Below are 14249 nucleotides of genomic sequence, written 5' to 3'. Positions count from 1 at the left end.
GCTTTCATATCTTTATTAACATACACTTTTCTTTTGGTTTTCTTTAAAATCATTTAAAGTTGCAGATCAAGCCAAACTGGAACTTCCTACTGACTGCACTGGAAAGTTTTTATACTGAATGGCACAAAATTGGCTGTTTTTATATTAGAAGGAAATGCTTACTGTTAAATGGATGCAGCATTTTTTTTTCCAGTATTGCACTTTACAATTTCTTTAAGACAAGGTGTTTGCAGTAATTTATTTCCTTGAACAGAATCAAAGACTGCTACATAAAAATATCAAATCTGTGGGCATTTGATATCTAGTAAGGGACATAACTACTGAAGTGCACAGTTAAGTGAAGGAAAGAAAATCTTTCTGTTGTTTATTTAAAAAGACGCTTAGTATCCTTTTTAAAAGAATTCCTTTATTTTTTTTTAAACTAGGTTAAACCATCATTTTCATTTTTTCCATGTAAACATTAAAGTTCTCACCTAAAGCTTTTATAGGGAGTAATTATTTCAAACGACTGTTTTGCAGTCCGATCCACTTGTTTTACATTTGCCACATTCATCGGGATTAAAGTGATACCAAATCCTGACTTAAAATCCTAAGAAGAAGAGAATAAAATTAGAGCTTTCAATTATTCAAGAATCAGAAACATATTCAGAACAATTAAATCAGTGTAGTCCAAAAATCCAGGCTCAGTAGTACAGTTTTAGAAATAATAAGCAAGCTCTTCCTAATTCAAGATCACATACTATAGCTACTAATAAAGGGAAAAAGATAAAGTAACACATTGCATTAAAATATTAAAATGTACATCCACAAATACAGAAGTATATCTAGCTTAAATCATGCTTTACGGGCTATATCATGTTTATATAGTTGAATCCTCACTGACAGCAGTTTTGCCTGCTTTCAAACAATGTTTTAACAAAATGTATAAAAATTCTAGGTCTTAAACATTTTTCTGCTCGTGCTGCTGATGTATTACATGAATTTAACATGTCAAACATATTTTAGAGAAAAATCCTATAGCTAAAATAACCATTTATTTGTGGCCCAGTTACTAGAGATGTTGAATATTTTTTTTGCTGAAAAACTTGAGAACTGAGAAAATATTTTTTCCATTAAACAAATACTTAAAATAAAAAGCAATCTTGAAATACAACAACCTGTAAAAAATATTCAGATTCAGTGTGGTCTTACGAGGCACTCTCAAATATAGACATTTTGGAATCACTAAGTCATATATGTTTATTTCTAACATATTTTGAATACCATCATTATTTCTTTCTTAAACTAATTTTATGCTCATCTAACAGAGATCGTCTTCACAAGTTTATACTGCGTTTCTTGAAATATCTTCCTAGCATAGCCATTCATATAATTATTTTTATTTTTTAATTAGTTCTCTTTTATTCCCTGCAACATACACATTTTTATTCCTTTCCCTCAACTTCAGCACCCCTTTCCACTCATTTTTTTTTAATAAATGGTTTTGATACTGATAAATATGCTTTGGCAAAGATCAAAGATCTCCATGAAGCCTACACAGTCCCGAATTCATCCTCAAACATGAGTTCTATGCAAAAGGAGTGGGCAATATAATTTTCAGCATGAACTTGACAGGGTGTTCTGTGATAATGAAAAATCCTCAAAGTCAGACGTTACTATTAACAGAAGCATGAAATATATAGTAAAAAGACTGAAAATAGAAAGATACTACTAAATTCTGACTTCTATTAGCAGCAGTGTATTAAATTGGATGAGCAAGACAAAACGAAAAAAACACCCTTCTACTTTCTACACTTAGGTGGTTTGCACTTATAAGTGGTAAATTGGAGGCATGCATCAATTATTTGTCTATAATTTGCTCTAAAAAGGCCAGATTTTAAAAGGGCAATAATAAGACTGTGCTTGAACTTGGATAAATGTACACCGTATTCTTTGGTATTAAATGGCCGCTGAAGGACTGTCAGAAAACTTAATAGGAGTTAAATATACTCTCAGGTCCAGATTAGAGGTTACTGAAGATAAAAGAAGGGTAATGAAGAAAAGAAGACTGAACATGAGAACTATCACATTAAGCCTGATGACAAGCTCATCTAGTGCATGCAGTAGTTTCCCCTTAAGCAATTGTTATTGGCAACTGTTATAAAAAGAACGTAAACCAAGAAAAGGTACATTCTCATCTTCCCAAATAAGCTTCCAGCAATCTGGGGATTTCCAGCTCAGGAAGTACCCAAACAAACAGCTGCTGCCAAGACATCGCACTTAATAGCCATCAACAGCCACATCCCCAAGGAATTTAGGCAAGTTCATGCTTTAAGACCTCCACAGCATCCTATGTTCCTGAATTTCCTAAATATCAGCTGTGCAAAAAAGATACTTCCTTTTGTACATGTATGTTTATTTTAATCTGACAATGAAGAATTTAATTTCATGACTTCAGCTCGTGTTGCAGGAAACATACAGACAGCTACTTATCTAAATATTCCATATACCATTCCATCTTTAAAAATCTCTGTTATATATTCCCATTCAGTTTCTCTTTTCAAGCTTTTCCCTGTTATTATAACAGCTGCCATTTAAAGACAGACACTAAACTTTTTGTACTGAATTCAAAATTTAGCATTATAAATGAAATAAATTAAATTTGAAGTCCTTATCAATACCTGGAACATTCATTACCCTCAGTAATCTGTACAGATAACCAAAGTGTATGACCAGTCCCACTGAAGAGAGTAACTACTTTCATGCTTGTAATTTAATAAGCAAGAACTTACAATACTGAATTTCAGTGTGAAGAATGCCAGGCACTTTAAAAAATTAGGAGGAATATTCTTTTCAGAACTGAAGGTGGTGGTAAGTTAATTGATTTTGTAGGTGGGTGACAGAAAGGTTATTTCTGCAATGGTCCAAACAAACTCTTCATGGTAACTGTACAGCACTTGGCATAAACTTGGCTTTGTGAGTGACTAGGGCACTGGAAGCTAATTTTCAAGGTTCAGAGTTATATACTTTCAAGAGCACAGCCTGGTTCTCTCCTGCAGAAGCAGAAGTGGGAATTGGTAGAGAGGGAAAGAAATGCTCCACTTTGAAAGATAAATTCATTCATTTTGAGTGCACAAGAGGACAATAGGGCCATTCAAGCGCTACACAGAATGTACTGACAGCAAGACCAAGCAGTATCTTCCTGGAATAAGAATTGTTTTACTCCTACAGACTGAAAGCTCATTGTTGCAGACAGATTAAACTGTACATTAGACTTTCTGACAATAGAACACAAGTTTAAGAAGATTCAAAGTCACACAGAAAAAGCTGAGGTTTTTTGTTTTGTTTTGTTTTTTTAATCTTAAATGTCTACATTGATATTATCCGGATGCATTTGGAGAAGGTGAAAAATCAGTTGATAATAAGAGCTTTTTACGAAAACAACAGTTCTTTATGCTTACAATAATAGAACAAAAATATTCACTAAACAGTACAGTTAACTGTGAAGTAAAAATATTAATAAGGAAAAGTAGTTAATATTGTCTTTCTGTAAGGCACCATAAAAAGCAAGTACAAGTTTACCCTTTCCCCCTCACAAAAAAAATCTTGGAAATATCTCCCATTTTTAATTTTTAAAGTTAACTAACTAAATTTTTCACATTAGAAGTATCAGTGCACATACATATTGCAGATATCTGCTAACTCTAGGGGCTAACAACATACAGGAAGGAATATTGTTGCCATGTTTTCAGAGGTCATATATACCTATTTATACACGCATTGCATACCTGTATTTCTTTACATACTCCCTCTGATTTTAAGAGGGCCTGTTAGTATTTAAGACTCTATTGTTGTCCTACTATCCATAGACAGAAAGTTCTTGACCTTTAATTACAATACTTCTGATCAATGTTCCAAAATATCATTTTACCCACTTCCTTGCATTTTTGCACCTTTGCTATTTGCAATAACTTATTAAGTTTCTTTCTGGGAAGCCATCACCAGGTTGATGAAAATTAGACTAACAATTACTGTGGGTGGGGGGAAAGGGGGGAGAAAAAAAAAAAAAAAAAAAAAGGTAAGTGCCTAAACAATTTTACATGATGTAAATTTTTCAAGTTTTCTTTTATACTAACCCTATGCTATTTGATTCCCTTTAAATAGCCTAATTATCTGAAGATACTAAAGACCAGTAACTACAACAGTTCAAGTGAGTCAATTATAGCTTATGCATACAGCACAGCATAGGTATATATTTGAGCCTTTCTACCTAGCAAGGCTGACTTCTGAAAAAGAAAGATGAAGAAATTTGACTCCCTATTAATAAAAAAAAGAGAGTTTGAGAAACAGTGACTAATAGTGCAGAAATTGCTTTGATTACATTAATTCTTCTCCACAAGTTTATATTGATTTCCTCTCCTTTTAAATTATACTTTGCCTTTGCTTCCCCAGTTATCATTCATCAGGCTTTCCCAGTCTTTAAGGACTTATGTCCCTTATTTCAGCCTAAAATCTTTTAACATAGATCTTAGGTGATATGTAACTATCACAGATTGGAATCAAAACTACCAAGAATAAAAACATACATAATCTTGGTCTTACTAATGAGTTTTCAAAATGTCAGTGAAGCATATACTATATAATTACACACACACAAAAACCCTCAAGCCCCGATGAGCATGGAGATGCTGTAACTGAAGCTGTCTATGAATGTTAATTTTGTAGCTTTGTCCTAATCTGTTTTGATACCTGGGGGTAGTCACATCATCAATTTTAGATTCTTTACTCAGTTAAGCAATTCCCAAGTTCTAAACTCAATAACAGAATGACTTCAGCATGATTCAGGCTACAATTTACAAAACACTTTCATGATGAGGACCTGACATCTATATGTCCATGGGGAATGAAAAACAAAAGGATAGGGAAAAATGAAAGGACAGCAAAAAAATAGTGAGCAAGGATAAAAGGGAAAGAGAAGGGAGAGACATCTAGGGCCTGTGCTTTGGGATGGCTCCATGCTGCAAGCCAAGAAACGGGAAGTGGGGACAATTGAGAAAGTTGTTTGAAAAATGTGTTTCCCTCTAATACATAAAGGCAGTTACGTCCTTTGATCACTTACCATTTACGTTACAAATCTTGTTATCACTTACTAGAGAAATAATTTAGAACCCTAACTTGATGTTAGGGTGCCTGAATTTTCTGAATTTTATGGTATGAACGCAGTGCCAAGCCTTGCTTGCTGAGTGGACTGATCTAGGATGTGTGAAGATGCAACCCCCCTTACTCTACAAACAGCAAAACACATCCGAGAAAAAAAAAAAAAAAAAAAAGAACCTCATAATTGATATAACCAAATACTTTCCTGGAAAGCTGGCTCTCGTCTTGGCCTTAGCCAAGTTCTACACAATCTAAATCAAAAGCCTTAGCATACAGTCATATCCTTGCACATTTTTCATTTTCTAGTACATGACTTGAAGCTCTGGGTTTTCACGTTGTAGTTTTCTAGTTCTGAGAACTAGGACAGCACTACTGCAAATAGGTATAGTGAGATACAAAATGTTTCCCTCCTCTCTACCCCTTCCCCCTTAATGGGAGAGAACAAGTAACATAATATACAGATATATGATTCATTCACCCTGTCTCCCCTAACCATGCAGTCATAAAGAGGCAGCAAACATGTTTCCTTATCTAATAGGAACAAATGAAAAAGAAGTTAATGCTTGTTCCTCAAGCAGTCAAACACAAAAGCACCAATCATTTCCTCACAGAACAGTGCTCTGTTGGGGAGAGATTCTTGCTTTAAGGCAGAGAAAAACAAACAAATAAAACACCCTGAAAACACACTTGTCATTGATGTGGTTCATAGATAAGTTAGATCCATCAGAAATCACAGTGACCTATTTTTTAAATATGACACTTACCAGAAGAACACACGCTCTCTCCAGTTGTGGGGGGGGGGGGGGCAGTTATCATTTGCTTTGTTGTATTATCACTAGCAGATCCCTTAAATTATGAGCATGATTTAAAATCAGAAAATCAGACCTTATGAAAAGGTCTTCATATTATGGCACAAAGATTACAAATAATTTGTATGTGTGCCATTTAGTCATGGTTCAATAACCTTTTGTTATTTCTGAAACTGAGAGCTGTTGCAGTAGTGTAAGTAATTGAACTCTAAGTAAAGCTGTACATTTTAACTCAAAGCAATTGAAAACTATTACTAGAAGGTAGAGTTCATGACTTAAAGGTACCACAGTCATTTGCATTGCTGTTTAAAAAAATACCAAAAGGACTGAATTCAACTGTATTACAATTCAGAGTTCAGCCAAGGTACAGAAAGTGCGATTCGGATCATAATCGACTCTGCACATACTTGCTCTCTTTTTCTTGTCACTCAAGGCACTAGGAAAGCACTGCAGTCTTGTATCTGAGCCCCACCAGAACCAAGCATCAAAAGCAAGCAGACAACATTGCATGTCTAGCTGTCTTCCCCAATACCCTGACAGATAGCAATCAAGAGAGACTTAAGTGCCTTTTTTTTTTTTTTTTTTTTCTCCGCCCTTCCATGAAAAGCCAGTGCACCCAAAATTCCCATTTGAACAATTATTGGAAGTCTTTTCCAACAGAGCTCCTCGCTACCATGAGGCTTCTTCACAGTTCAGCATCTTGTTAGCTAAAGAGGCTGGAGCAACCACAGTGCTCCTGTGCTGCGATCTTTACCTTTGGTTGCCTGTGGAAAAATCATGAGCTGACACAGATGTGTGAAGCTAAATAAACACATAAACAAAATTAAAAGTCTGTCAGGAGCAAGCACAGCCTATATTTACAGCTTTCATTGCGCAGAGGAAAAGAGTAAATTATGTTCCTTATGATACACAATTCATAACACATGGACATTTCATCCATTTTGGATTTTTTTTCCTTGCTATTCCCTTGGTGCTTTTTTGTCCAATAAGGATAAGTGAAACCTCCCATTATTACCTGGAAATTCCTCAGCTGTCTTTGCTCTTAATGTTTGATCCCTTCCATCTGTTTCTTTGGAACTTTTTTTAAGCCCAAACAGAATTCCCTACAGCCACCATCTCAAGCTTGCATGTATTTTTAAACATTTCCACTGTAATCAACACTCAGAACACCTCTTGTTGATGCAGAGGCGTTTATAAACATAGCTATTACTATTAAAATTTTAAGTAGCCGTCTGGACCTTTCTTCCAAAGTGGTTCACAACTGGAAACTCTCTTGGCAAATTTATGAAGCCTGTTCTACAGAGACAAGTAAGATGCGTATATTTTAAAAGCACTCTGTATAGTTATGACTTTCTGAATTCACATTCAGAGGGTCTACATACTCACCAAAGATCTTATTATGTATTCATAGTCTAGACAAACTGCTAACAAAGTGCTTAAACTCCTAGAGGAAGGCCAGATTGGGAACATTTAGGCGATATATACAAGGGCGATCATGCAAAATTGATGACCCTCTTTATAGACCTCTTTGTACAGCTGTCACTGGACAAAATAGAGCCATGCAGGATAACTCCTTCTCCCTCCATGAAGTAAAACAAGAAAATCTCCAACAAATAGAGTTCCTGTTTTCCATAAAATTTATCTATGAACAAATATGGCATTTGCAAAGCAGAAACAACATTGAGTTGCTTTTACTCTTTGATTGCAAACAGAAAGCTTTCAAGATACTTAATCTTCTTTTATATGTAAAAGCAATTATTTTCATCTTACTATCTTCTGCTTTTCTAAAAAGTGTACTCCTCTGATGTCACAATTGACAAGTAAAAATAATGATCATTTCTTCCTTCAACAAATATATAATTATTAGCAGAACAGGTTGTTTCCTCATGAAGTTTTCCAAAACTTTTCTACTTATCTCTCATGAATCTAATCTCAAAGTAATTGGCAAAATTCAATATATTTACAGAGGAGGATTAATTACAAAAAAGGAAAGAAAAAGGGGGGAAAAAGTTGTTTAAACTCTTTTTAAAGCCATTCAAATAGGATTAACTATAATAAGCGTTTCCACAGCATAAACTTTTTCTTCCTGGGTAAGAGAGTCTGCTTGCATTTAGTCAGCCATTAGTGTGTGCGTGCACGTGCGCGTGTGTGTGTGTATATATATATATATAAATCAAATACTTTCTTCCAATATCTTTAGATTAACACATGCAAAAACAGACATACAACTGACAGATGAAATTAACTGACAAATGAACTCATATCTTATTTTAATTTAAAACCACTAGCAGACACACATAAAGCTCATGTCTGTATTTATTAATTCTTCTATTTGCCAGCACCTTCATTCATGAAGACAATATGATTACAGATAAATACAATAGTATTAATATAACTATGTAAAAAAAGCTTTGCAAATTACCATAATTTACAGGAAGGTTGGTACCAAATACTGAAAAAGCTACCATATTAAATGCTTATGGAGTTAGTGAACTCACAGTAAATCAATTCTAAATAAGAAATTTTCTTATGGGTTCATAAAAGGTATTGCATTTGCTTTTAGCAAAAAAATCTTTAAAAATCTTTATATATTTTAAAGTTGAGAAGGGTAATCACCACAGCTACATATTTAATCCAAAAGAATTCACAGCTCCATAAACAGTAGCCCCCTGCAGCTACAGAGAAGCTATGCAAATATTTTTATAATAGTCGAGAACAGAATGAAGGCCCAACCCTGAAACATCTGCATTGAATTTGCATTCAGCTTTGGCCCTAGAATTAATACACCCTTCTCGAATTGAACATCTGTGTCTTAATTAGCATAACGGTCTAAATCTTTATGACTATGAAACTTACAGACCTAAAAAGTTATCAGCTAAAATGCATCTTATTTAAAAAAGAACAAATTCAAGCTTGCAGTAAAATTATTTTCTGCTACTGAGACACAAAGATTAATATCCAAGAGAAGATTACAAAGTGTTTGTACACACAAACACAGAACAAGCTCAGCCTGAAGACAAGGCAAGCTATTTCTTAATCTTATATATTACACATTAAAAATGAAAAGGTTAAAAATGAAAAAAAAATGAAAAAAGAAAACATACTCTTTTCCAAAATGCTCTGAACACTATATTGATCATTACCAGACTAGTTGCATTTACCATTTCTGTGGTTATTCCTGTCAATTTTAGAGTTTTCCATTGTCACACTGTGCCACATCCTGAAAAGGCCACAGCCCTGCGGCTTCCTTGTCACATTTTCATTCCAGCAGCTACTACTTTCTTTTAAGTCCTCCAGTCTCTTTCTTCTTCTCACATGGAAGAAACAAATACTGTTCATCTGCTTTTAAAAGACCCTAAAAAAGTAGAACTTTGACAAAAGTGATACTAACTCTTCTCCAGGGCACATTGTGTTTTGGGATCACTTAAACTAGCATTAATATACGGAGTAATGTGGTGAACGGAAGCTTAACTTTCACGTTTTGCAAGTTTACAAATTTGCATCCACAAAGTTTTGCTAGAACAGTCTTTTTATTATTTTGAGTCATGTATTACTCAGCTCACTTGAGCTATCTTACAAATTGCAGAGATCAGTAAAGAAACAGCCCCTAAGGTGCCAGCTTGCTGACGGAAAGGCAAAAGACGTGAAGTCTTCAGCACTGATTTACAGGCTGATTGAACAGCAAACTGTGACTTAGAGAGCAGCAAGCTGAAACTTATATCATAGCAAAGCACAGTTACGAAAAAGCTGTTCTGGTTCATACCTGCAGGTTCACCTCATCACACAAAAGTTGAATCAAGATTGCAAAGCCTTGGCTAGTTCGCTGTGAAAGACAGCCTTACAAATGGTGAAACAGAACTAGAATTAGAATTACAAAATTGCCCCTTTTCAGGGTATTTTGAAACCCAGAGGCAGAGTTTCATACCAGTTGTGCATACAGGTGGGGACTACAATGAGCTAGCACTTTTTAAGAATAGAAAAAAATTTAAAATCCTTCTATAATAGGAAGATTAGGCAATTGCATCTGCTATGATCCAGTATTTTCCATCTCTGTTTTTCTAGCACAACCATGCCCTTAAGACAGCAGGGCAAACAAAAACTACGGCACAAAACAAGATACTTGGCAAGAATAAAGCCCTGGCAAGGCTGACGTTCCAACAAAGCTCCAACTGATATTCACAGAGCTAGAGAGTCAGTCCAGGTAGCTACGTTTATATGCTACCAGCAAACAGCTCTCCTTAAGCTGCCCTGCATATACTGAAAATGTGTCTAACTTTTTCCACTTACAAGGACAAGCAGCTGAAACAAAATCTGCACAGGCCTCAAGATTAATTTTAAATTGGGTCTACATGTAGCGTAGGAGAATGAAATTTAGGTTTGTTGATGAATGACCTGCACAATCGGAAGAGCTGAAGAGCCAGCACCAGACCCAGGCAGAACTGAGATAACACCTTCGGATTTTCTACCTCCAGTGCACCCTATTAACCTTTAGCTTTTCTTCTCCCTGTACGATTCCAGGACAACTCCCCCTGCATGTATTAGGAGAGATGTAGGTATGATGGCAGGATGAGGAGCGCTGATCAAAATAGCAAAATGCAAACATCTAAAACAGAGCCTTATGTAACCCTTTTGTACTCACATACACGTTTATTAGTGAGAAACCCAAGTTCCCCAAAGATTGAGATGGTAATTGCACACATCAGCTGCAGCTAGCACTACTACCCAAGATCACCCTCAAATTTAACTTGGAAGTTGTGCCTACTGCATGTTGCCATTTAAGACTAACAGTGAGAAAAGACTAAGCAAAATATCAGGCTCTCTTAACCGGTAAAACGAAAGTGAGAAACTGCCAGCCCAAGACGCTCAGGAGGGATTACATAGCACACAAGAAAAACAGAGAAACATCTCATGTTTTTATTCCATGAGAAGTAAGCCCTCCCTGCAAGCCCTGTAGGAAGGGCAGCCTCTGCTCTCGCTGTGGGCTCCGCACCACCAGGTAGCGGTTGCTGCCGCCCCATAGCTCATTTTGGGTGCGAGCGACTGCAAGGTCAGAGAAACCGACCTGCAAGACAGGTTCCATCTCCCACCTGGGTACAGTGATGGCCTGCCAGCAGTGACGCCTCTTCTTCTCTTATGGCTACTCAAGTCTAACAAATTTTGCCTCGATTAGTGTTTCCCAACTTTTGCTCTGACCCCCTCATCTCTCGGCTCATCACCCTTCTTGCAGCCCAGCAAATTGGCAGCTGCTCACTTCCTTCAGGGGAGCAAAGGCAGAGTCGATTGCAATAACAGGCCACAATTACGCCGGTGCTGTGGGAAACGAGCCGCTACTGCTGACTGCTGTCATTTTATCTGCCTTTGACCTTCCTTAGGACCCCATGGCAAGGAATTAGGGCCCTGAGCTGCGTAAAACCTCATGCCTCCCATCATCGCACAGCATCCTGCAGACTCTCTGAAGCGCTGCGCCAGCTGCCAGTGCAACAGGAACAGTGCACAGAGCCCTACTAGTACTGATGCAGCCTCATGGCTTTCAGGCTTTCCTCAAACCTCAAATCTGTGCCACGGATGCAGGCTGCAGAGCAGCACCAGTGGGACAAACAGTGGAGTGGAGACAGCGGGGACAGGTTCTTCCCTGCCAAGATCCAGGACCAGAACAACTTGAAAACATGTGGCAGTGTGGGGCAACAGGTGCTCTGAAGACAGACAGACAGACAGCTGCTTTGCTCTAATCACAGAAGGTTTGTGGCTGGAAGTCTAATCCAGAGAGAGACTAGTCTAAAGATCACCTAGCCCAACTCCCTGCACAAGCAGGGATACCTAGAGCACATGGCACAGGGTGGCATCCAGGCAGTTTTTGAAGATCTCTGGAGAAGCAGACTCCAGGTTTTGAAGATCTCCAGAGAAGGAGACTCCACAACCTCTCTGGGCAGCCTGTTCCAGTGCTCTGTCACCCTCACAGAAAAGAAGTTCTTCCTCACATGGAGATGGAACTTCCTGTGTTTCAATTTGTACCCATTACCCCTTGTCCTATTGATATGGAATCACAGCCATAGGCAGCAGTGCAGGTCTGAGATGTCCATCTCTTTCTGTTCCTGGGAATTAGGGTAAGAGCAGAAATATTCAGTTCAGATTTGTTGGCCTAGCAATTTATTAACCACGGTCAGAAATCATTGCTGAGGAAGCACACAGGGGTATTCCCTATGTTCTTATGATGTTGTAAATCTTAAATTCTCTTCCTCTTGCTGTAAGGAAGGTGCATTTATTTAGAACAAAGTTTGCACAGAAAGGAGGAGGACAAAGGAGGGAACATGCAAGTAAAGAAAATAATGTTTTTTGCTACTCTCCGAAACAGCTACTCCAATACCAATAAACCAGGACAAAAAAAAAAAAAAAAAAAGCCACAATTTACTTAACATCCAAAAGACGAGAATAACACAAAAGCTACAAAGGAATTAAAGTTCTCAGTATTTTAAGGATTATCTTTAAAAGGTTTATTTTAAACTATCTGCCTTTTACTATCCACCTGATACAGCTGGCCTAATCTCTCCAGACCGCAGACCAACAGGATCGTTTGTTCTTGTTGAATTATTTTACCAGTCCCATAGCAAGTCCAACCTGCCTCCCCTTGACTGTCAGGGAAAGCATTGCTCACTTTTTCAGTACGCACCACGCAGATGATAATTCTGCACCAGATATCCACTGATGGCTTAATGGTTTGCAACAAAAAAAGGTGGAGGGTGGAAAGAGCATCAAGAAAAGAAAGGGGTGAGGTAAGGGGGAATACAGATTCTGAATATTTTGAACAAATTCCAGTGGTCTTTACTGTAACACAGACTGGAGCAAAAGCAGTACCCAGTCTTGAAAATTATCAGCAAGCAAAGAGAAATCCATGAATGTCAAAACAATGTTCTTCATGAACCTTGTTCTTTGCCTGCTTACTCAGCCACTGCAAACTAATTACATTATGATCAATTGCCTGCTTTTAAAGTGCTTGGGGTTCTAGATATTATGATGCCAATTACAATTAATGAACTCTTCAGTTTTTCATTAATGTGCAATAATACTTTTTATTTAGTATTACAACCAAGGAGAACATTCGGACTGGCAACGCTCATTTGATCATACCCATAAAGCAAAGTTTCACCTCCCTTTCACCTCTCTGAAAGCTTAAAGTTTATCTTTTCTAAAATTTGATCCATGCAGCTTAGGGCTTCATCTTATAGTCAATATATATATTGTCTGATAATATATAGGCATCTTATAGGCAATATACAAAAAAACTCTCTGTGACACCACTTCTCTGAGCACCCTGGCACAAACCAAGTTTAGAGAAAATTCATAAACTGCATTTGGCTAATTGAGTTTGAGCAGACTTCACAAATAGCAGGTTGATAACATAAAATAAATTCTAAATATATGTATTCTAAATATATATTTTCAATAGTACATTATGTCATTCTTGCCACCTTCAGAAATCAAATCAAATTAATTAGCTACATGAAATAGTTTGAAATAAAGGTTATAGACAGAAGAACAGCAAAAAGTAAAAATCGGTTTTGTCACTAGTATGGTTAAAAGTTACTTCTCTCCTCAGGTATAGCCTATGAATAAAAGTAGCAGATGTAAAAGGAAAAAACAAATTTCCTTGTAAGAACTTGTTTTTAATTTTAAGAAGAGAAAGTAATCTAAATATATTGATAAAGGCTTACTCACCTCTCCATTGACCACTGGCTGATATAGTTAAACAGAAATCAGCTAGGTACAAATTGGATTCTAATTGTATTCAATGTTATGGTATTTTAACCTGTTGAAAAACAGAGTTCTCCTAACTATTTTTTAAATATAAAATACCTTTTTATTAATTTTATTGTCATCTTAAACCCACCTGTATAAAAAATGAAAGCATTCTATAAGTACATATATTTATGGATTATACAATCCTGCAGATTGACTGGTTTCAGAAATAATTTGTTCAGGGTTAAAGGACTACAGATGTGTTCTACCTTTATAAATGAAAGTACACGCAGAGGTGCTTTGCTCCCTGTATTTAGGGCTTTTATTCAATAGAGTATTTTAATGTGATATTTGAAGCCAAAGTAGTAGCTCTTGAATGCAAGTAACAGCATGTAAGATGATGGATAATGCTCTCAGATAGTTCCACTTCTCTTACAGGAAAATACATTTTCCCAAAATTGCATCAACACAACCCTATCTTATGTCAAGTTGGTCTGAAACCTTGTTCAATTGCTTATACATATGTGAACATTACTGAGAAGCTGATGTCTTATTTCCTTTCCTCCTTTT

General features: G+C 36.6%; 1 protein-coding gene across 1 annotated transcript in view; it reads right to left on the bottom strand.

Moving 5' to 3' along the window:
• The window catches only part of ARAP2 (ArfGAP with RhoGAP domain, ankyrin repeat and PH domain 2), a 101169-nt gene that overhangs the window by 54379 nt on the left and 32541 nt on the right, over window positions 1-14249 (bottom strand). Inside the window, exon 9 of the mRNA XM_088524345.1 lies at window positions 474-589. Within this exon, the coding sequence (XP_088380471.1) occupies window positions 474-589 (116 nt within the window). The remainder of the gene's footprint in view (window positions 1-473; window positions 590-14249) is intronic.

The sequence above is a fragment of the Tinamus guttatus genome, unplaced genomic scaffold (genome assembly GCF_059628265.1).
Source record: "Tinamus guttatus ecotype Peru unplaced genomic scaffold, ASM5962826v1 Tinamus_guttatus_pri_ptg000210l, whole genome shotgun sequence".
Lineage (NCBI taxonomy): Eukaryota > Metazoa > Chordata > Aves > Tinamiformes > Tinamidae > Tinamus > Tinamus guttatus.
Note: the sequence above shows the minus strand (reverse complement) of the source record. Positions and strands in the feature narration are given on the sequence as shown.